This window comes from Propithecus coquereli, unplaced genomic scaffold (assembly GCF_000956105.1).
Source record: "Propithecus coquereli isolate 6110/MARCELLA unplaced genomic scaffold, Pcoq_1.0 Scaffold42, whole genome shotgun sequence".
Lineage (NCBI taxonomy): Eukaryota > Metazoa > Chordata > Mammalia > Primates > Indriidae > Propithecus > Propithecus coquereli.
In genome coordinates, this window is record NW_012149952.1 from 6,750,019 (window position 1) to 6,775,690 (window position 25,672).

The window sequence follows — 25,672 nt, forward strand, 5'->3', positions numbered from 1 at the left end:
CTCCTCTTCTTTTGGTTCAATATGCCATGAGTTCCATAGGTTACACCACCCAGCAGGACTTACTAGAGGGCAGGTTATACATGACATTTCAAAGGCTTCTATCACACTGATTATTTTTTTGTTTGTTTATTTTTAACCATCAAGCACTAAAGTGGATGTGGATTTCCAATGTCAACAAAGAAAACGATTTGAAATCATGGGCCTTATACGTGCATTGCAGAACCTAAAAAATCAAAGAAGTCTAACGATTTTAAAAACATTGAGAATAAAACACCAGAGAAATATTCTCCCTTTTCTAGGCTCCTGGCCTGGCTTGAGGAGTACTACCAACAAGTACGCACACTACTGCCACTTAGGTTGGGAATTCAAACTTCTGAAGATTTGAAATCATATAAAAGGGTTATAGAAAAGGCCAAGATATTCCTCCAAAGTCCTTTTCACAATAAATACTCTGTTCTGTTTTGCTTTTACCATCTCTTCTAGTACCCTTTTCCCACTGCCCTCTTGACTCTTGGCATGACCATTGCTGGAAGAGCCATGAGGTGTTGATTTGTACTCCGTTTTCTGATTCATGCACTTCCCAAGCCCCAGCCCATTGGAAATCCTGCAAATGTGGTATGTTAGTTGGGCCAGCTTGCTCCTCAGAGTTGCAGCTGTACCACACGATTTCAAGCAATGTTTCCACGTAGACTTCCTACTACCTAGCAACTTGCACTTAACCTGGCAATACTATTATCCTCCATTCTCTGTATACATCTGAGCCAGGGAGTTACAATGGAGGCAAATGTCATTTCTATGCTGCTATCAGTCATCCATATGTCCATCCATTCAATATTCTGTGCCAGGTATTGAGGTTGAGGGAATGAGTAAGACAAAATTCTTGACATATACTCTACTTTGGAAACAGCCACACAAATGGTTATAATGCTGTATCATCAATGATTATCATCACCATAGTTGTTTATTGAGTGCTTACAATGTGCTACACTCTGTGTTAAGCATTTTATATAATCTCATTCTAATAGACCTGTGAGCTAGGTACTATTATCCTTCATTTTATAGATAAAGAAGCTGAGACTTAGAGGGGTTTACTTACTTGTTCAAGTTTACATAGCCAGTAAGAGGCAGACCTAGGATTCAAATTCAGCTTGGTTTAATTCTAATGCTCTTAACCAGTACAGTGCCTCTCAATGTAGTATAACAATTGTGCACTTACAGTAGTAACATTAATTGGGTGTTAGGCAGATGGGACGGGGGAGGAGGGGATGGGTATATTCACACCTAATGGGTGCAGCGCGCACCATCTGGGAGATGGACACGCTTGAAGCTCTGATTTGGGTGGGGCGAGGGCAATATACGTAACCTAAACATTTGTACCCTTGTAATATGCTGAAATAAAAAAATTGTTTTAATGAGTCAATTTAATTGCAGGTATAAAGTGAAACAGGTATGTTGAAAAACATGGCATATGAGCAACAAAATGGATCCTCTTTCTGGCTGGCTGGAAGCCCCTTCACACCCTCAGAAAGTGTCTGCCTGCACTTAATGATTTCTCTTCATCTAAGTCCCCATGGCCTCATAAAGGCATTTCTAATCTTTTAGGTGTTCCAGAGACCCTTGAGCCCCAGGAGGTAGTTTGTACTCACAGGAAAATGGCTGAAATGCAACCATAGATTATTTCAAAATAAGTGGTCCAAATAGGATCTAATTATATATGTATAATTAAGCTATTTTATAGAAAATTATGATTTCAATTCAGCTATATATTTCTGGGGCATTATTGTTATTTCTTTAGAGTTCCTACAAAATTCATTAGAAAATTAAAAATTATGCCTGGGTATTGAGAAATTTAACACACTAAAGTCCTCATTGCCTCTTCTCTACACGGATCCTTTAAAAGACAGCCAACTTGAAGAGAGAACACAGATTTCTAAGGTCAGCCTGGCTGAGCTGTGAGACAATGTCGGACTTATCACCAGCCCTCTTGGAAGTACAAATTCCCAAAGATTTGTACAATGACTCTCCAATTCTATCAACATTTGTCCTGCTTCCCCAGAAGATCATCAGAACACTTGTTTCAGCCCAGTTGGAAAGTTGAGGCAGGGCCTGGCTCATGTACAATGGCAAACAAACTAGCAAACTGGGCTTGGGTGGGTCATGTGGCACAATTTCAGTTCGCAAAGGTTCTCCCCAGTATATCTCAACTTTGATCCCAAATTTCTACTAATTCCTTTAATGCAAGGTTCTGCAAAATTTCCCTTTCTAGCCCATCTTCCTCTATCCTTTCTATTCATTACACTGTGTTCTTGCCATTTAACAGCTTTAGAGTCATGCTCTTGACTCTCATCCAAAGATGCTGTGAACACCTTTGGAGGGGCATTTCCCACTACATCTGTGGGATGTCCAGATTTCTGGATTTTGGAATTGAATAAAATAAAATTTTGTGCCTACATATATTTAAGGTTGCTAACCTCTTAATTTGCTAAGAAAAGTCATGGGGAATAAATAACAGAGAAACTAACCAATGTACCATTCATGCAGTTCATAAAAGATAGAACATTTTAAAACCAAAAATACAGGAAGTCTATAATCTCGGAATAAAAGGCAGGCAAGTCCTTTCAATCGTGCAAATTTAGATTCAGGACAAATTCACTATATTTTCAGTTTTTACATTTTACAGCAGACTATGGAAAGTAATATTGATCGGTCCTGAGCTGCAAACCAGTATTTGGGCTTTTGAGATCACTCAGTTGTTTCACTTAGTGTGTTCCCCTACACAAGAAACTCCCTGTGAAAAACTTCTTTCAGAACTAGAATGTCACACACATACATTATTAAGGGCCATGAAAGTTTGACTGTCCCCGAGGAATGGTATATTTTCTTTTCATGGAAAATGTAAATTATATAACTGGCCAGGTTTCCCCCTTTTTTATTTATTTTTTGTTTTGGCTGCCTCATCACAGGTGCAGCTCAACTTTAGAAACTGGATGGGATCCTATGACCCTCACATCTGAATTTTAATTAACCTCCCTGCCTGGTCTTCACCTTTTATTCTCATTTATATTTTCCCAGATGCTGATTTATTTTATTTGTAATTTTTTCATATATTGTAATCTTTCTTATAAGCTGCCTCAAAGTCTTTGTGGAATGAAGTGATGTAATTCAACTCAATAGTTAACCATTTTCTCCATACTATATACTCTTGCATCCCTTCCAGTCACTAAATGCACTGTTTCCTCTGCCTACATTGTTCCTAGTTCTTTGTTTTCCCTTTGACACACTCCTATATATTTCTGGACACCTAGCTCAAATGTTGTCTCTTCTGTGAACCTTCCCTGACCACCACCATCTACCTAACAGTCCCCCTCACCCCACTGTGGCTGAAACAATACTTCTGTATATGTTTCTACTATGACACTTGCTACACTGTAGTGTAGTGCTATTTACTTTGTTGCCTCTGCCACTGGACTCTGAGCTCGAAGGCAAAGATTGTACCATGCCAATTTTGGATCCTCTTGATGTAGCTCAATTTATTTTTAACGAATGGATGGATGAATAAAGGAACAAATGAACAAATTGGAATGGAAGCCTTTGAGCTGTTGCCAGTCAAGAGGCAGCTCATACCTGAGAATAGGTTTTATTAGGAAGAGAATATGGGGGTTCTCAAAGTCCTGGAGTCAGTATGAGAGCAGGAATCTTTGTCTTTTTTGTTCATTACTTTCCTCCCAGGGCTTCACGCATTACCTTGCATACAGGAGGCCTCACTCAGTCCCTTCCTAATAGATTCCATGGTGAGTCTTTCTTTTTTTTTAACAATTGATCTATCGCCATGTATTTATTTATTTCAGTGAGTTAAGGCCATGCAATCCTTATCTCAAAGGTTCTCCAGCTCTTGAGCTTCATGTACTTTTCCAAAGGCTTTAAATAGTTCAAAATATTTCCACATGAAAACAGCTCCACAACATTTATCTACACATACTGTGATGATGAGTGCCTCAGTATCTGTATTTTGTGGAAGACAAGACCAGGCCTCAGCCTTTATGGGCACCTCAATCCACAGTCTCTATTATGTTGACCATCTCCTATTTGTCCTCCATGGGCCAGTTAATCTTGTCATTGTTGCCAGTACCCAAGTCAATCATGATGTGCTTGTTTCTGAAGAAATACATGACAGTACATGGATCATGCATTTTGTTGAAGTCAGGTACTTCTGTAATATCCACAAGATAAGTAACTGCAAGATTTTTAACCTTTCCAGCTGTACTATATAGAACTTCATCCATATTCATACAATTAGTGTTCCAATCATGTCCAAACCAATCATGTCCAAACCATGATGACAGCTTGATCTTTCTTTGAAAGGATGACCTAATCTACCTGCCAGCCATTTGAGTAGGTGTGGGAGCATGTATGACATCTTGGAGGCTTAACTGGCTATCTCTAGGCATGGACGTGTTCCATGAGGAGTCTTGAGAATACTATCACTGGGTAGGATTCAAGCTTGTTTTGGAGAGACAATTCTATTTGGTATAATCTTTACATACTATTGGCTCTTGGTAAAGCATCTACAATGATGATGAACAATATTCTCCTTTCTCAGAATCTCAACTTATTCATCACTGAAAGAATATTCTATTTGTAGACAATATTAATAATAATACAGCTGGGCACGGTGGCTCGTACCTGTAATCCTAGCACTCTGGGAGGCTGAGGCGGGTGGATTGTTTGAGCTCAGGAGTTCGAGACCAGCCTGAGCAAGAGCGAGAGCCCGTCTCTACTAAAAATAGAAATAAATTAGCTGGACAACTAAAAACATGTAGAAAAAATTATCCAGGAATGGTGGCACATGCCTGTAGTCCCAGCTACTTGGGAGGCTGAGGCAGTAGGATTGCTTGAATCCAGGATTTTGAGGTTGCTGTGAGCTAGGCTGATGCCACGGCACTCTAGCCCGGGCAACAGAGTGAGACTCTGTCTCAAACAAATAATAATAATAATAATAATAATAATACAAACTCAAGTCCAGGCCTCCTTGAGGAGTTTATGGAGCAATGGTGTGTCATGTGTCACACAACCTCATTCTTTCTTTCTTTCTATTCCCATCAGAGTTGACCTGTTGTGTCCAGTGAGAACTATCTCCTGAAGAATGGGCAAGGTTTTGCTCTGGGAATAAGGCCCACAAGTCCATTTCCTATATCTCTCATTATGGAGTAGGCATAGTCAATATAGTGGAGATACCATAATGAGGGACTCTTCCTTTTGGACTTCACAGGCTCTACACTTGGCTGCTAAGGATATTTCAATTTAGGGGAAAATAAGGAAGCAGAAAGAAGTATTCAACAAGTATCCCTTAATGGGTCTATTTTTGGATTCATCTGGGATGACTGGGGCAGAACAATGCTCTTTAACCAGAAGGCCAGCCTATTTTAGGTGCCCTTCTTCATGTGAAAAGTAACATTAGTCTTATTTGACCAGGTTGGCAAAGCAAATACTCTTGCAGGAAACATAGCTGTCAGCCAGAGAGGACCTCCCGATCTTCCATCATAGTGGATTAACTTTATTGAACAGCAGCTGTACAAAACACCATGGTAGTTGAAAGGGAGCTCCACACTAAACCCCAGAGATGTCCTGTCTCTACTCCCCACTCAATGAATATAATAATTATGCCAGACATTGCCTTCATGACAAGTGTGTGTCCAAGAGACTCGACATCCATGATAGTAAAGACTTGAACTCTCTGGGGGAAGTCAAGGAGGCTTACGTATCATTTGTTTTTCATCAATTCCAAAAGCCTTTTCTCTTGTCACAGACAGGCCAGATGAGAGAGGACAAAGACAGGTCTGCTGTCGCAGGAGGAAGCTTCCCGGGGCAGAGGGGCAGAAAAGTAGCTGAATTACTGAGATATCAATGTGTGACTTCAGGGATCAGCTCCATGAGGCTTATTTGCTGCCTTTTCCATTTTAAGGAATCTTGGGAGTGGGATGAGGAGAGGATTAGGGAGATATTTTAACCCATTTAGTTAAAACATAACATTGTTAAAGATAGCAGGCACGTGTCCTCCAGACCTTGGCAAGAAGCACAGGCAGCATTGGAGTGTGGTGCCAACCTTCCATTCCGGTGGAAATCCCCACCAGATTTACAATGAGCAGGTGTTAGCACGTCAGACACATACTGTTATTACCTGTCACTGTCCGGTGTTTCACCAGGAGAAAATTTCACTCCTGCATTCATTGTCCTTCACTATTGTTAAGCGTAAAGATAATTCTATTTATTTGTGAGCCATATATCATATGTGAACTTGAAACAATAATAATAATAGCTGAGTTAATGGAGGGATTACTGTGAGCCAGACATCATTCTAAGACTTTACATGTATTAACTTGTTAATCCTCATAATAACTCTATAACATAGGTGCTATTACTATCTCCATTTTACAGATGAAGAAACTGAGGCATCGAGAGGTTAAGTAATTTGCCAAAGGTCACACAGCTAGTTAATTGCAGACAGGGATTTGAACTTAGGCAATATGGATCCAGAACCCATGTTCTAATCTCATGGTAAACTGCCTTCCTAAAATAATATAGAGGAGAAAAACCAGTTTGCACATAACTCAAGCTATTGTATACATAGTTTTACAAAGTATGCCTCAGCTCAATGTTATTGCCGCATGTACTTTAAGACAAGAAGGGAACTATTGAACTAATTATCAGCATTTCTAAGACCAGGTTTCCAAAGAGTAATTTTCCTTAGAGAATAGCAACAGGTAAGATCACTGAATCACAGGTTGAAGGGGACTCTAAAGAAGCCATTTCTTTACAGTCCTTAAGACAATAAGATATAAGGAAATGGGGCTAGAGGTAGAAATTAAAACCACTATTGAGGTTTCAAATGTTTGGGTTGGAACTGGATGGGCAGAACACTCATCAAAGTTGACAGTGGCTGCATAGCACCCAAATACTTTCAATTTAAGTGGGAGTTTAGCAACCATTTGAAGGAAGTATGCTAGTACTTTCTTTATGTCGAAGAGCATACAGTACTACTAATAGTAATAATAACAACAGTTAACCTTTATTGAGTGCTTATTATATGCCAAGAATTGTGCTAAGTATATTATTTAATCTTTACAGCAATCCTATGAAGTAGATACTATAATTATTCCCATTTTACAGATGGGGAAACTGAGGAACAGAGAGGTCAAGTAACTTGCTCAAGGTCATGTAGTTAGCAAGAGGCAGAGCAAGGACTCAAATCCAAGCAGTCTGACTTCAGGGCCTGTGTTGTTAAGCGCTAAGCAAGATACTATCTCTGTAGAAGAAGCCCTCTGAGCCACTGTGAAGAAAACCCATCCCTATTTTCTAGCTCTATTATTGACCCCAGCTCAAACTTTAGGCCTGTAATGATTGCTCAGAAGCATTTGTGTTTTCAGTGCTAGGCCTTTTCTGCTCCTTGTTATAGATGGGTGGCTAAGTACTGAAGATTACTTCGTGAGTATAGATTTATGCTTACATATGGTGATTTACAGATAATATGTTATCAGTTAACATTTAGTTCCCTTGGCCTCACAGCAGATGTGGCCTCAAGATTTTTCCAGGGACATCTACCCATATGGTCAAGACTGCCAAAAACTGGGAATATTTGAGCTAAATCAGGTTGTCTTATCGCCTTAGAGTAGAAGCAATTGTGACTCAGGACCACTCCACATGGAGCTATAAAATAATATAATGAATTCTATTATAAGGAAACAATAAACAGTAAATAAAAAGTCATTACTTCCATGAGAAATGTCTATGAGAAGTATATTAATTATTTTAAAAGCATCTTAATAGCTAACATTTTTGAGCACCTAGTATGTGCCAGGCATGTGCAAAGCATGATTTAATTTTCACAACAACCCTAGCAGTTAGGTATTATTAATGTGACTTTGTGGATGATGAAATTGAGTCTCAGAAGATATATAACTGCCTGAGATCAAACAGTGAAAGAAACTGGCTTGGAAGCCAGGCACATTGAATCCAGAGTCTGAGAGCTTAACCACTCTGCAATACTAGCTCCTATAGTAACATCCATTGATCCCAGATTGGCCCAACTAGTCATTTAAAATCTAAGGAGATCCATGGTCCAATCATCCTAGCCCTTTAAGGATCCCTGTTGTTCATTTCAAACATGGTTTGTCTAATGGAGAAAAATGTAGTTTAGCCAATTACAACCCATGTTATGAATTATACTTTGGGGAAACAGTTCTTTGCCTCTGCCATATATAGAATTTGGGCTTCTTTTCTCCCATCAATTTCTCATTCACATATCATTTTTTCTTCATGTTTGCCCACTTTTATGCTTGTTTCCTGGCTTTCAATGTAACAACATTTCTTAATTTATTATTAGTATTGCTGCCTAACCTTCTTTGCCCTCATTATAACCTATAAGGATTTAAAATCTAAGCTGGAATTGTGAATTTATTTTTTGGTGGGGAGGGAATGGCTAACTATATAAACAAATGGCATGGCAAAGTGGCATCACTCTAGATCTGTTTCTCAACTTCAATGTGCCTGTGAATCACCTGGGGTTTTTGCTAAAATGCAGCTTTTGATTCAGTAAGTTTGCTCTGGGGCCTGTGGTTTTGGGATTCTAAATAGTTCCCAGGTTATGCAGAGTACAGTTTGAGTAGCAAGGTTCTAGACTGCCATGGTCCTGTTGTGCTTTTAAGTAGGATCACAATGAAATGAATCTGGGGAGATTAATGTTTAGGCTGTTTAAAAAGCCACCTCAGGCTCCCTGAGATGGCAATTCCCTAATGTCTTCACAAACCCACTGTAATGGTTAAATAGCTCTGACTGTCAAGAAACATTTCTGTGCCTAAACTAAACTCTTCAGATTCTGTGATGTTTTTCTTCTATTTTTAGTGGAGATGGAGTTAGTCCACCAGGCCCATTCTCTTATGGGTCACATAATATATATGTATGTATATATGTGTGTGTGTGTGTGTGTATCTATATGTAAATATATACTTATTTACACACAGTTATTCAATGTTAAAAATAGTCTTTGGGCTATCCCTCACCATCTCCTTTCTTATCCTTTATGAATCTAAGATTTTAGGGATGTCTAAGTCAGTTCTCTTTCCATCTCCATGTTTATTTGCCTCCTCTATGAAACCTATAAAATTAGACAAACTTTGTAGTTCCTTGCCAAAATTCTACTTCAATGATATGTTTAAATGTGCAATGACCCTCTCTTGTGTCAGGTATACCCTGAGCTTGTCCAAAGTGCAATAGGGAGTATACTAGTAACTACTGGCCACCCAAGCTATAAAGCTCATATTACAAAAATGCACACTCTAGGCAAAGTCTGGTAAATGTCAACTTCAAAATAAATTGTGTCATACTGTTATATTTATTACCACATGGTCAATAAAAGAAGCACTTGTGAGGTGATTAAAAATAACATACCAGGTAAAATTGGTTGTCCGGCAATTCCCAGCGGTGCCATTCCAAGATTATTCATTGCTGTGGCCCATGCAGTTGGATCAGACATAGGTAGTGTCATTGCAGTGGAATCCACATTCAGAGTTCTATTACTATCAGCTAAAAAGAAATGACAAGCAAAATAATTTTTTTTGTGTGAAGGTTCTAGTATCTAGTTTACTTATCAACATAAATTCTGGCAAGCTCTTTACAAAAATGGCCTGATACACAAGTGGTAGATAAGACCTCAATGCCAGCTTTCTTACAAGGGTTAAAATAATACAGCTTGAACTGGAAATAAGTCATAGAATTTGAAAGTAATTTACCAGATGGTATTTTAATGTAAGTGTTTCCCTCTCTCTCTCTCTCTCTCTCTCTCACTCTCTCTCTCCCCCTCCCTCCTTTCCTTCCTTCCTTCCTTCTCTCCTTTTAATTTTCCAAGTATATACACTACAGGAGCTTGGGATGATTAAGAAGTTTCCTATTTTTCTCATAGTCTACCAGTATATGATTACTTTAGCAGCTTCCATCCAAACTACTCATGCATGGAAACCAAGGGAAAACATCCCAGGGCTTCCGTAGTTGGCAATAAAATGTGAAATTATACTCCTGATGTAATTTCATATCTTTGAGGCAGTACTATTGAATAGAGCCGGACACACAATCATAGACATCAAATTAGCCAAATGAATATCTTGGGGGTTAATACCAGAGAAAAAGCAGACGGGAATTATAGCCCCTGTCCTCAAAGGTTGTATGATCTAGTTGAAGAGATTGATGAAGACGGTGATGATTATTACCATTATCACTACTTTTACCACTTCCACTCACCACTACCACTAATTGTTGAACACTTGCCATATGCCAGGTCATATGCACTTGGCAAAGATTTATTCTCATTGAACCTTCAGAACAACCCCATGAGGTAGGGACTATTTATTTATATCTCCATTTAATAAGTGAGAAGTTATGAAAGGTCACATATATTGTCCAAGGTCATTTTTGGCCACTATGCTTTACTATCTCCAATTAAATAATTAGGAAACAATGAAAGACTTGAAAGGTATAGACCAGAAATGTCACTAAAGTTTAAGGAATGAAGTGCTACTGTGGCCTGAGTAGGTAGGAAATACTTTATGGAGAAGATAGGGCTTGAAAGAATGGACCAGATTTCTACAGAGCATGTCTTGAGTGATGGGTAGTTATTAGACAGGTAGAGAAGAGGGGGGAAGGAAGACATCCCAAGAGCAGGAATGACAAGCAAAGACACTGAAGTGGGTTATTTATGCATATGCATGTACATACTATTGGGAGAGATATGTCACCTGAGCACGGAAGACTTTTATTTTGGGAAATTTTCCTCTGACTACTGATAGCCACAGAAAAAACTTTCCATGGCTTTTCTCCTACCTCCCAGTATGCACTTCTACCAATTATTCCCCTAAAGGCAACTCTGTTCTTTTTTTTTTTTTGATATTATCTGAATATATTTTTATTGATTACAGGCTTTTTTTCTATTTTTTTTATTTCAGCATATTATGGGGGTACAGATGTTTAGGTTATGTATGTTGCCCTTGCCCCTCCCCCGCCGAAGTCAGACCTTCAAGCATGTCCATCCTCCGGATGGTGCGCATCGCACTCGTTATGTATGTATATACCCATCCCCTCCTCCCTCCTCCCACCTGGCCGACACCCAATAAATGTTATTCTTATATGTGCACTTATGTGTTGATCAGTGAAACCAATTTGCTGGTGAATAGATGTGGTGCTTATTTTTCCATCCTTGGGATACTTCACTTAGTAGAATGTGTTCCAGCTCTATCCAGGAGTATATAAGAGGTGCTATATCACCATTGTTTCTTAAAGCTGAATAGTACTCCATGGTATACATATACCACATTTTATTAATGCACTCATGTATTGATGGGCACTTGGGTTGTTTCCACATCTTTGCAGTTGTGAATTGTGCTGCTATAAACATTCGGGTGCAGGTGTCTTTTTCATAGAGTGTCATTTGTTCTTTTGGGTAGATGCCCAGTAATGGGATTGCTGGATCAAATGGAAGATCTACTTGTAGCTCTTTGAGGTATCTCCATATTGCTTTCCACAGAGGTTGCACTAGTTTGCAGTCCCACCAGCAGTGTATGAGTGTTCCTATCTCTCCGCATCCACACCAACATTTATTGTTTTGGGACCTTTTGATAAAGGCCATTCTCACTGGAGGTAAGTGATATCTCATTGCGGTTTTGATTTGCATTTCCCTGATGATTAGAGATGTTGAGCATTTTTTCATATGTTTTTTGGCCATTCTGTCTTCTTTCAAAAAGTTTCTGTTCATGTCCTTTGCCCACTTTTTGATAGGGTTGTTCGATTTTTTTCTTGCTGATTTTCCTGAGTTCTAAATAGATTCTAGTTATCAGCCCTTTATCGGATTTGTAGCATGCGAAAATTTTCTCCCATTCTGTAGGATGTCTGTTTGCTCTTGTGACAGTTTCTTTGGCTGTGCAGAAGCTTTTTAATTTGATCAGGTCCCATTTATTTATTTTTGTTGTTGCTGTGATTGCCTTTGGGGTCTTCTTCATAAATTCTTTGCCTAGGCCAATGTCTAGAAGAGTATTTCCAACATTTTCCTCTAGAATTCTAATAGTTTCACTCCTTAGGTTTAAGTCTGTTACCCAGCGTGAGTTGATTTTTGTGAGAAGTGAAAGGTGTGGATCCTGATTCAGTCTTCTACACGTGGCTATCCAGTTTTCCCAGCACCATTTATTGAATAAGGATTCTTTTCCCCAGTGTATGTTTTTGTCTGGTTTGTCAAAGATTAGATGACTATGTGAGGCACAAAAACAGAATCATTGACCAGTGCAACTCTGTTCTAATAGGAGTTTGCTAAAGTCCAAGGCAACATCAGGGATGACCTTAGCCAGGTTATTTATACATGTGCTATTTGGGTCACTCATTAGGCAGAACAAGCAAATGCAAGTGTCCAAAAACATTATTTCTGAAATATTGATTTTTGTCATTCTTCTGTGCTGCCTTTGCCTCCTCCCCCATGAACCACACACACACACACACACACACACACACACACACACACACACACACACATACACAGTGATTGGTGGTGCTAATCATTCATTTACTGCAGTAAGAAGTCACATTTCAGAATTGGTGATTTCTCCATCTGTAGGAACTCTAGTCCTCATATCCAGCTTTCAGTGCTCTCTCACAAAGTTATATCCAAAGACTAGAAATAACCTTCTTGTAAATATTATCAAGAAAACAAACATGGGGCACCAAATATCCTTTGGATTGAGAGTTTACATAGTGATAATAAGGTCCACGTGGACTCCCAAACTCCCTAGCTAGGAGAGACAAGATTTTTGGGAATGTTATAGCTGAAAGGGACCTTTAGAGATTATGGAGTCTGCACTTCTATTTTCTCTGGTGGTTGGAGAATGACTCCCAGATGACAGGTAGTTTTAAAAGGACTGGGCCCCAATGCGAAAAATAATTTCTTGCAACAGCTTGGCTACTCATTGGCTCTGCAGTCTTAGGAAACATAAGAAAACCAGGAACCCCTATCCACAAAGGATTCTGAGGTCAAAGAATGAGAATTTACAATGTACCAACTTAGCCAAACTATGAACTAATTTGGGGAGGGAGTAGGGGCTTCGGGGGAGACAATGCTTGAAATTATCAGGTTTTTTTTTTTGAAAGGACAACACAGTATTACTATTTTACAAAATGTATTATAGTTCCAAGTGCTTGTTAAAATGTTAGCAAGTAGAGTGTCTGTTAGGCTTGTCTATATAAACAGATAAGAAACATATATAATTAACAGCATTATTTTGCCTCAATGAATGCAGTTCTTAAATTCTTAAGCCATTCTGCCTTAAATGTCCTTTTCATTTCCCCTTCCACTCCCCCAACACTCATCTCCACCTGTCAAATCCTACTCATTTTTCAAGGGTCATCTCAAATGCCACCTTGTCTGTGAAACCACCTCACTGGAATTAATTACTCCTTCCTATGTATTCTCATAACATTTTATCTAGAATTTGATTTTCATATGTTTGCTTATGCTCTCACTCCTTTTCTCCAAACTAAACTTTTTTGGGTCTCACTACATGCCTGGTTATGTGCTAGTAACTAGGACTACAGAGATGAACAAAACTCATTTACTTCTCTGGAAGAACTTGAAATATAGTGAGAGTCACAGACATGTAAGCAACCAAATATATATTATTGTAATAAGTACTGTAATAAAACTATGAGTAAAGTGCTATGGGAACACAGAGGAGTAATCAAAGCTGCTAGAATGAGTTTGGGTGTATGTTTGAGGTTGGGGGTGGAGGAGATAAGGAATGTCACAGAAGCCTTCACTGGGAAAGAATCATTTGAAATGAGTCATTAAAGAGGGATGGGATTTTCTTCCAGGTAGTAAATGGAGGATTAGGCTAGAAGAACATCCCAGGAAGCAAGAACAACTGAGCATTTACTATTAATTGTCTTCAATTATAGTTATTGGGTACATATGTCTCTTCTGCTAGCCTACATGCCTCTTTTAGGTAAGGAACTGGGTTTGAGGCATCTTTGTCTCCCCATTTCTTAGTTTAGTGTCTGGTAAAAAGTAGGCATTCAACAAATACTTGAATTAATAAATAAAGAAAATTAACTTACATTGATTTGGGGTACAATAAACAATCCATTCAATGGCACTCATTGATTATTTGTACACTTTTTCAGAATGATAAATTGTCTTAAAAGAGATGGCATTGTTGCTAAGCTGATTCTTTCTCTAGGACAACTGAATACTGCAGAAATTTGCTTAGCATTATTAATACAACCAAGGATAGATATATCCAACTAATAATTCAGTTTGATCTCATTAGCTATAATCTTTTTACCATATAGGCACAATGATACACATAAGCAAAACTTGTAAAATTTTACTTTCAAAGAGAAACCCCAGATGATCATCTCTGGCAGCAATCTGGATTTAAGGTCCACACTAACAAAACATGCTGTGCTAAACATCTGTTTGTAATCATCACTTAGTGGTAGAAAAGTTGAGTCCCGGCCTGATTCACTTTCCAGACTAGAAATGGACACCTAACAATTTATTTAAGTCTTTTATCAAAGTAGTCCCACATCCCTAAAGGAGGAAATTGCTCATTTTCCCATGAATCCTACAACCACTGGCAGCAGCCAAGAATATTCAGAAGGCAAGTGCTAGCAGTTTTCAAATGGGTTTCAAAATGCCCACCCCAACTCTGAAAAACATGCCCTTCCATGCTGGTTCTCCTATTCTACTGTGTGACAATTCCTCAAGAAGTCAGATGTTGCAGAATGTTTGTGAATAAGTGCCTTCTAAGTAATTTGACTGAAGATATGGCACTTTGGAATATGAGTTCATTAGCACCAAAAGAATAAAAGATTTAGAAGTGATCATCCACTTTAACTTGATATCACTCCGTAACTATCAAATCACTGCCATCTGTTTATTTTTGTATTGTTTATGCATCACTGATTAACTCGTCAATTACTGTCAAAGCTATTTGATATTGAGGACTACATACACACATACACACACACACACACATATTCTGTGATATACCCATCCAGTAGTAGAGTTAATTATTTCAAAGATTTCCTTTATTTCCTCTTAAACAAGAACAGTACATGGTGCCATCTCTTCAACTATATTCTTTGATTAAGACAAAAACTCTCCTTCTCTGATGATTACTCTTTTATAATTCTCTTTATTATGTCCAGGTGTATATACATTGTTTTTTATGCTTATTGTAATTTTGTTATGCAGTATTGTGCAAAGTTGAGGAGAGGATTTTGTTAGGAAACATCTATTGAAATCCTATTAAGAGTAGGAAGCAATCCTGCATAGTGATCAAAAGCATTGATTTGGGAGTCAGATGGCTCTAGACTACAGTCTGGCTGTACTACTCAGTAGCTGTAACATACTCATTGTCTTTTTTTCTTTTCTCTTCTTGCCTTCCTGCCTTCCAGTCTTCCTTTCATATTTACTATATACTCACTGAACATTTTTTTTTGTTTCATTGAACATTTTCTATGCATCAGGCAGTATTTTAGATGTTGGGGACATTATGGTGAGTTAAACAGATCTCATCCTTGGTCCTATGGAGCTTACACTCTAGAGCAGGAGACAGTCATCAAAATACAAATGAATAGTTATAAAATAATTACACATTGTAAAAAGTGTTATGAGGAAAGAACTGGATTTGATAAGAAAAGTGGCAAGCTACAAAATTAGGAAAATGGTAGTATCTACTTTAAAGGTTTGTTGAATATTAAATTGGATAGTGTGGGTAAAGAATTTAGCATGGCTTCTGGCTCTAAGCATTTGGTAAATGGTAATAATAACTTGGTAACAGTTATTATAATGACAATGAAGTGGGCCCAGCCCTTGAGGAGCTCAAAGTGTACTGAGAGAACCAAGCATATACATGAATTTTTAGAATACATTATATGGATAATGAAACTGAGGCAAAGAGAATTTAAGTAATCAGCTCAGTATCACACAGTTAATAAGTGGTAGAGCAAGGATATAAACCCAGAAAGCTCTGATGCCAATGCTCACAGTCTTACTCATCACACTAAAGTCCCTTCCAAAGAGTCCTTTTTATTTTCTGTGTTCTCCTTGCTCACTAAACACATTGCTATCATAGACCTTACTATATTATATTTTTCTAACTTCTCTCTATGTTTGTCTCTCCCCCTAGACTCTCAAATCTTACTCCTCCTTGTTATTCTTAGTTCCTAGATACCATGTCTGACATAGAAGAGGTGTTCAGTAAACTATTTTAAACAAATGAATGAGAAAATATATGAGTGTATATAGGAGAGTCTTGCACAGACATTCTTTACAGAAGCAGGTGTCAAGCTATTCAGGATTGGATAATATTGTTTTGTTGTATTAAGATAAAATCTCTTTTAGGGGGTTTCTTTTGAGAGCTGAATATCAAACAAAAATTTTAAATGGAGAAAGAAAGGAAGATAAAATGGTGATAATTTGAAGTATTATAATCCTTACATGCTGATAATATAAGAAAGTAACAATTTCAGAAATATAAACTTCAAGAAAGATAACTCTGGGGATGGGGAGATAATTTTTATCACAGAACAATTCTTCATGGGTAAGAAGAATATGACTGAAATTTCTTTGAGAATTTAAGGTAATGAAATTTACTAAAATAGACATGCATGTAGCAACCATATTTTTTATTTCCTTGAGGGCAAGGGACATAAATAAACCTCATCTACTTTTGTATCTTCTACTGTGCCTAGGTCAAAGTAGTTGCTAATAAGTATGCTTTTAAATAAGAGAACTCTGCAAGAATGCAGCAAGTGTACAAACTGGTGCTGACCTTCATTGCCTATTTCATAGACCCACAGCCATCTAATATCTCTTTGCATTGTGTGGTCCTGAACTGTGGACTTAGCTGTCTAGTCATTTCTGCAGAAGGAAGACAATGGTCCAAAGCTGGGTGAAACACTGGACCTCTGGAACATACCAGGACTTAGATAAATGGTGAATAATAGTGTTAATGATAGTAATTATAGTAAGATCAATAACAGTTAACACCTACACTTACCTGCAGCAGACACTGTTGTAGGCACTTTATATACATTAATTTAAAACTCACAATAATCCTATGAAGTAGGTTCTCTCATTATCCCAATTTTTACTGATGAGGTAACAGGAAGAGAGAACAAGCTATTCATGGTTATACATAATATCTTATAGTGGAGCTGAGATTCAAACCCAGGCATTCTGGCTCCACAATTCATGTTCTTACCCAATATGCTATATTAAATGAGGGGAGTCATAAAGTTATGGAATATTTGAGCTTGGAGGGCCATAGAGCTCATCATTATACAGACAGGCACTCTCCATTTCCTCTATTGCAGTGGTTCTTAACTGGGCCTAAGTCTGCCCTCCTGGGGACATTTGGCGATATCTGGAGACATTTTTGGTTGTCACACTTCGTGGCAAGGAGTTGCTACTGACAACATCTAGTGGGTGGAGGCCAGAGATGCTGCTAAACATCCTACAATGTACAGGACAGCCCCCTACAACAAACAATTATCTGACCCAAAATGTCAGTAGTGCAGAGGTTGAGAAACCCTGCTCTACTTGCAACAATTTCTGTGTGTTCTTACTGGAGAGTGTTTCCTATCCCTGGTTTCTTCACAACCCTTTCCCATCCACCACATGTACAGCCAATTACAACTTCTATAGTTTATGTTCTACTCTCTTATGCTACTATGCTACTAAGACTAATCTGATCAACCCCCTCCACCTCAGGAATCTGTTACCATTTTTAGCATGGTTACTTTTATGCTTCACACCAAAGAAGTGATCCCTGTGGTGGGGAGTCTAGGTACCATGGAATGCTGATGGGGTGCTGCTTAGAGTGGTCCTAGAAACAACACTAGGTATATCATGACAAAGGAAAAAGAGAGGAAGTTTAGAAAATGCTTATGCAGAATACAGCAGAAAACCTCATCTCTGGCATATCACACAGGACCTTGTGTACAGTAGGTACTGAAGAAGTATTTGCTGTGAAAGATTATGATACAAGGGCAGGGTTGGGTATCCTACCACTGAATACCACTGTGCTCTCTGTTCTCTGGCTAAGGAAAGGAAACAGCAGAATAAAACACGTTTTGGGTCTGCATTAAGCCCAGGGCTCAAGGCTTTATCTTTTACTTGGTATTTATTGCTCAGGAAGCAATATACTGTACAGTACAGGTGTTATTTTGAATCTCCCTTTATTTTCCTTGAAAGTTAACAATCCATTATTGTTTGTGAACAATGCATTGAAGCCCCAGACATATGCCACTCTCGCTCCTATTGCAGACGTCACCAGCAGTGATGCCACAGCTTGCATCATGGTTATGCAGGATGAGAGGACTGGCAGCAGTTCTTATAAGACAAGGATCCCTGATGGCTTGAGAGAGATGATGCTATTAGACAAGCAAGGATGAATCAAAGAGCCACTCATGAGAATCAGGATGTCACAACATACTCTTCCTTGAGAAGGGAAGGGAAGGGAAGGGAAGGGAAGGGAAGGGAAGGGAAGGGAAGGGAAGGGTATTTCTGTTAGTCTATATAGTAGGTAGTCATTTTTACATGGGTAATGAGTGTGGCAGAGTTGGGGTAAGGGAGAGTAGCTTGATCCTTAAAGTATGCAGATAAGAAGGTGTTTTCACAAACTAAACCCCATCCTGGAAGATTCATGGTTGTAGTCTATAAACTGGAGGGTCCTGGAGATGGCCACCTCTGTATTGGAGCAGTTATACAGGTGTTCAATGTTTTTAATTAGATCAATAAAAAGCCAGGGAGTCAAGCCAGCCCTCCAGATGGCAGTTGCAGTTGGGTAGGGGGGTGTGGCATAGTGAGGAACAAGAAGGCCACAGGTTTTGGCATGTGCCTCTCCATGGAACTCACAGCACATACCCTATATTTATGAAGGCAACAAGGTATAGTGGAAGGAATATGGACCTTGGAGCCAGATAGATCAAAAATCAAATATTGGCTCTACTACTTACTAGTTATGTGACTTTAGGCAAGTTCCACAAACTTTTTAACCTGTTTATTCACTTGTAGCTAGGGATAATGATAACTATCTTTCATGTACTGAGACAACGATAATGACGTTGATTCCCGACATTAATTAAATTCTTATTATATGCTAAACAGTTTTAAGGCTTTACATGTATTATATAATCTAATCCTCAGAACAACCCTATGAGACAGGTGATATTTATCATTATACCCATTTCACAGACAAGGAAAATGAAACACAAAGATGTCCAAAAGTCACCCAAGAATATACTTAACCAAGGAGGTAAAAGATCTGTACAAAGAGAACTATGAGACACTGAGGAAAGAAATCACTGATGATACAAACAAATGGAAAAACATATCATGCTCATGGATTGGTAGAATTAACATTGTTAAAATGTCCATACTTACCAAAGTGATTTATAGATTCAATGCAATACCCATCAAAATACTAATGTCATATTTCACAGATCTAGAAAAAAATAATTCTATGCTTCATTTGGAACCAGAAAAGAGCCTGAATAGCCAAAGCAATATTAAGCAAAAAGAACAAATCTGGAGGAATCACATTACCAGACTTCAAACTATACTATACAAGGCTACAGTAACCAAAACAGCATGGTACTGGCACAAAAATAGAGACATAGACCAATGGAACACAACAGAAAACCCAGATACAAAACCATCCACATACAGCCAACTGATCTTTGATAAAGTAGACAACAATATACACAGGGAAAAGAAGCCCTATTCAATAAATGGTGCTGGGACAACTGGATAGCCACATGCAGAAGAATGAAACAGGATCTATATCTTTCACTACTCAGAAAAATTAATTCAAGATGGATAAAAAACTAAAGACACCTGCACTCGAATGTTTATAGCAGCACAATTCACAATTACAAAGATGTGGAAACAACCCCCCCCTTAATACATGAGTGTATCAATAAAATGTGACATATGTATGCCATGGAGTACTACTCAGCCATAAAAAATGGTGAACTAATACCTATTGTATTAACCTGGATGAACTGGAGACCATTATTCTAAGTGAAGTATCACAAGAATGGAAAAACAAACACCACATGTACTCGCCATTAAATTGGAACTAATCGATCAATGCCTATGTGCACATATAAAAATAACATTCATTGGAAATCAAGCAGGTGGGAGTGGGGAGAAGTGGATGGGTAAAATCACTTCTAATGGGTACCATGCACACTATTTGGGGGATGGGCATGGTACAAAAGCAATTTATGTAACCAAATCGTTTGTACCCCCGTAATATTCCTAAATAAATTTTTAAAAAATCCTATGATAAAAATATTATATGAATTTAAAAAAAACATAAGGCATGAAACCATAAGACCTCTAGAAGAAAATGTTGGAAAATTCTTCTAGATATCAGCCTAGGCAAATAATTTATGAAGAAGACTCCAATGGCAATCACAGCAACAACAAAAAAATAAATGGGACTTCATTAAATTTAAAAGCTTCTGCACAGCCAAGGAAATAATCAGCAGAGCAAATAGACAAACTACAGAATGGGAGAAAATAGTCATAAGCTATACATCTGATAAAGGGCTAATAACCAGAATCTACAGAGAACTCAAGCAAATTACCAAGAAAAAAACAAACAACCCCATTAAAAAGTAGGCAAAAGACATGAACAGAAGCTTTTCAAAAGAAGATAGACAAAGGGCCAATAAACACATGAAAAAATGCTCAATGTCACTAATCATCAGTGAAATGCAAATTAAAACCACAATGAGAACCTTAACCTAGTGAGAATGTCTTTTATTAAAAAGTCCAAAAACAATAGATGCTGCCATGGATGCAGAGAGAAAGGAACACTTATACACTGTTGATGGGACTGCAAATTAGTATAATCTCTATGGAAAACAGTATGGAGATTCCTCAAAGAACTAAAAGTAGACCTACCATTCAATCCAGCAATCCCACTACTGGGTATTTACCCAAAGGAAAAGAAGTCATTTTATCAGAAAGATACCTGCACCCAAGTATTTATTGCAGCACAATTCACAATTGCAAAGATGTGGAATCAACCCAAGTGCCCATCAATTCACGAGTGGATTAATAAAATGCAGCACATGTATACCATGGAATACTACTCAGCCATGAAGAAGGATGACTTAATGCCTTTTCAACAGCTTGGATGGAACTGGAGACCATTATCCTAAGTCAAGTATCTAAAGAATGGGATACACACAGAAGAATGAAACAGGATCCATATTTCTCACCACTCAGAAAAATTAATTCAAGATGGATAAAAGACTAAAGACACCTGTACTTGAATGTTTATAGTAGCATTCTGGTTAGTAGCCCCTTATCAGATGTATAGCTTGTCAATATTTTCTCCCATTCTGTAGGTTGTCTATGTCCCATTTTTTCAACAAACACCACATGTATTCACTATTAAGTTGGAACTAACCGATGAGCACATGTGTGCATAGAGGGAAGTATAACTCAATGGAAATCAAACAGGGGGAATGGGGGAGGAGGGGATGGGTAAAATCCTACCTAACGGATACAATGAACCTTATCTGGGTGACAGGTACACTTATAACCCTGACTCAAGGATCACAAAAGTGATCTTTGTAACCAAAAACATTTGTACCCCTGTAATACTTTGAAAAGGTAAAAGATTTATACGATCTGAAGAGAAACCAGAGTATTACCTGTAATACTTTGAAATTAAAAAAAAAAGAAGTCACCAAGGTCATGGATATAGTTAATGCTGGAGGTGGAATTCAAACTCAAGAAGTATGGCTCCAGAGCCCACACTTTTAACCACTGACTGAGCTATATACCATCACTATGCTGAGCCCAATATCTGACACAGAGCAAGTAACTGATCATGATTTTAACCCCACTTCTTATATTTCCCTTCCTTTTTTCTGATTAAGGAGGAAACTATTAAGCTGTCCTGTGGGGGTCTCTTCTCACATATCTCTGAGCTGGAGGCAAGGGCCTCCTTTGTTATTTCAATGTGGGCTGACATGGGCTGAAGAATCTCAGGGATGATACTTGTCACTTCGAAGTTATTGGGTGAATCTGAGCCAGGAGAATAGTTTGAGATTGGATCCAGAGATCCGGGAACATCATCAGGCCACACTGGGGAAACTTGGAGGGCTTCCTCATGTAGTAAGAGCAATGGCTGGCTTCAATGGAGAGGTTCCTTTGGACTTTTCTTGACTACAGTTCATAATTTTCAACACCCTAGCTTCTTGGACTTCTGAGATGCCAGTGAACCAATGTTACCTCGGTCTAGGGTGAACGGTTGACTGTGGCCCTCTAGTCTTTAGGATTGCATCATCACACTTATTCCATATTTCCTCACCTAATATTTTCAAAAAGAACACCAAAAGCATAGGTGAGCCTCAACAGTGCTACCTACCCCAGCTCCTTTAACATCTGCACTAATTGCTTGTTAAGCCACACAATTCTTTCCCTGGTTTTGAAACAGACACATTAATATTACTGTCAGGCCCCCAGATTTTGTAGCTACTGGTTTTCAACTAGAAATCTTAATGTTTAACAAATAAAGTAATTGAATTTCAGGTACTGAGCATGCTCTTTAAGTTAATGGCATGCCTCTTGGTGGTGGGGGTAGGGGATGGAGAAAGAAAAAATAGAAGAATAAACTCTGTAAGTTCCCAAAGCTCTGTGGTCTATGCTTTCTTGAGGTAAGTTGTGTAAGAGGTGACTTGGCAGCCCTGCTGCTATGCTGTTGGAAGTCTGGCAAGATCTCTTGCAGGAAAAAAAAAAAAATAAACAGTCTTGGGGTTAATCCACAGCCGTTTTGGTTTAGCCCTTGTTGTTGAATATCTTTCCAACATGTTTCAGTCCACTTCCTTGCCATAGGAGATAGAGTATGACAAAGACAAATACAGCATGAACTAGATCTGGAATTAGGAGGGCTAGCGTGAACTCTGGCTCTACCAGTCACTTGCTATGTAGCAATCACACCTATGCTTGTAAACGTGTGTTCCAACCACGTGCATCAGAATCACTAGGCGTGATTGTAAATAGGCTGATTTCCAGGGTCCACTGCTGAGGTTTTCATCTGGGTGGCACTGAGGAATCTGCCTGTTTACAAGTGCCCTAGGTAACTCTTACACTCATCACAAATTTGAGAAACGCAGAGCTTCAGTTTCTCCATCTATAAATAAGAATGACACCACCCCCGTCACATGGTGGTGGTGAAAACAACACAGGTGGTCAATATGTACTAGTTGTACCTGAATCTTTGAGTGAAGTTATTTCAGGGCTTCAGGATACTATTCTGAATATTAATTTCACAAACTTGTTAAATCCATGTACTATATGGTGGCACCCAGGTGAAAACTATGTTTCCCTGCCCTATGAGGGGCTCATAGACTAGTGAGGGTGGCAGATATGAAAACAAAAACTACTGTATAGTTTGATGATGGTTAAACAGAGATATGAAGAAGGGGGAGGCAGTTCCTTTGCTAGAGTGAGAGGAGATGGTGGAGGAGGGAAGGGAGCAAAGGGGAAGTGATGTGAAACTGGAGGAAGCGACTTTATATTGGGTGTAAAAAGAGAAGCCACTTATCATGGTACTTAGATATCTTAAAAGGTATAGAATAAGGCTATATTTGTGCTAAGTCTAAAAACTAGAATAGAAATTGTTCTTGTTTAGGGGGATGGGAGTGAATGTAGAATATTCTCCGTATCAGTTTTCTTATCATTCCTCTCTCCTAAAAGTAGAATGTGAAACAACTGGAATCATTTTGTATTCTCTAGAAGGTTGGACTCTGAGAGGGGATTAGACTATACCGTAGACATGCTGTGCAAGTCACTAACTACAAGGCCATAGTCTAAGTCAGGGGCGTGGGACCCTGGCCATGAAAACTATAAATAAGTCAAATGTTAAATCCTCCTGATAATCGGCCTGTTGGCTTGAGTACTAGCTGCCTCAGCAGGGCCATAATGCTATATATACACATACAGCCGTGGGAGGCAGTGACTAATGGCTCTGCCTTGGGCCAGCAGCCCTGGCCCTTTGCTAGCTTCTTCACCTCTGCAGGCAGCCTAACTGGAGTTTTCAAACTCCTCCCCAATTTCACAAATAACGAGAAGACAACAGCCTTTACTGTACAGAACTTCACAGTACCCCCAGCACCCTTCATGTTTCAAAATGGTGGATTTCTTTTTTTTTTTTGAAAACCACAACACACTCCTGTCAATCACTAGCATGTATTTGGCCAGACGAAGTATGATACACTTTTAACCCTTGATGCTGAATGAAGAAAAAAATGAGGTTATAACAGCCATTAAGATCATGGTCTTTGGATTAGAGCTAAATTCAAATTCTGGCCCACCACTTATTAGTTGTGTGATGCTAGGGAAGTGACTTAATGTCTCTGTGCTTCATTTTCCACATCTGAAAAATGAGGATACTGACAGTACCTGTCTCATAGGGCTTTAGTAAGGATTAAAGGAGAAAATATATGAAAAAGGTCTATTGCGATGCCTAGCTCAGTAAGTGCTTACATAATAATACAATTATTATTAATATATTGACAATAGTGGACATTACCTTTGATATCTTATGGAAAACAGAGACCATTGGTGGTGAGGAGAGAGGGGCATGTTATAATTCCTTCAGGTGAAAAGGACACGAAAATACCAGTATAGGATCAGCCATTAATAATAGTAAGGAATGTATTTGCAACAAAAAAGAAAAGATGGCTTCTCTTTAACAAATTCTTTACCATGAACACTGCCAGAAAGAACAGCAGGATTAATTTGTATTCTTCTCATTTGATTGATGCATTTTCTAAAAGTGGTACTGCTAATAAAATACTCAAAAGATTTTCCAGTGTTATCCTCCTCCTCCACTGTATATACCTCAAACCCATCAGACCTGCTGCCAAAACCCATTTGCTTTTTTCTCTAAAAACATGGGTAGCATTTGTATTCATGCTCTCTCTCCTGATTTCCCCATCTGTGGTGGAGGAAAGCCAGAATTATTTAATGTCACATGTAGATTATCCATGACAAGGTTGGAAAGTAGCGGGATAGGCAGAAGAACTTGCTTTTCATGGCTAGTTTTCCAACAAGACAAACGGAGGTTATGGCCATGGCTGTTACCTCTGTGACAGCTGGGCAGAAGACAGCCACTGTATCAGCCTACTCCAGGGACAATCCATATGCAAGTGAATTTGGTTAGCAGTTTGTGATTCTGGAACACTATTAATAATAGTGACTTTCCTGGAATCTATCTAACATATGATGTATTTTGCCCCATTTAATTCAATAGCTCTTCTGAATATTTTAATACATCAACAGTAGTCCAAATAGCAAACACATGTGAGTTATTGATTTTCTTTTATCCATACTGCTGTAACTTGAATTTTCTTCCTGAGTGAATCTCCGGACCACCAACTAATGGCATCACCTTTAATCCATTTGTGGTTTTTTTTTTTTAATTGGCATTAACATGGAGGCGACATAAGCTGTTGAAAAATAAAAGACATCTAGGTTGGTGAAGATCTCCAGAGCAAACCTTACAGGAATTGGTAGAGCAAATTTGATTTGAAAATGATTACAAAGGGTGAA

At 38.5% G+C, this 25,672-nt stretch overlaps 1 protein-coding gene and 1 pseudogene across 3 annotated transcripts in view; both read right to left on the minus strand.

Annotated features, from left to right (window-relative positions):
* The window catches only part of ENOX2 (ecto-NOX disulfide-thiol exchanger 2), a 329,989-nt gene that overhangs the window by 69,051 nt on the left and 235,266 nt on the right, over window positions 1-25,672 (minus strand). For 2 of the 3 annotated variants that reach the window (XM_012653275.1, XM_012653276.1), the window contains one exon: window positions 9,445-9,579. In XM_012653275.1, the coding sequence (XP_012508729.1) occupies window positions 9,445-9,541 (97 nt within the window). In that variant the 5' untranslated portion in view covers window positions 9,542-9,579. Of the gene's footprint in view, window positions 1-9,444; window positions 9,580-16,862; window positions 16,952-25,672 lie in introns of all 3 variants that reach the window. The other variant, XM_012653274.1, reaches the window with a different exon arrangement.
* Window positions 3,996-4,417, minus strand: LOC105817560 (annotated as a pseudogene).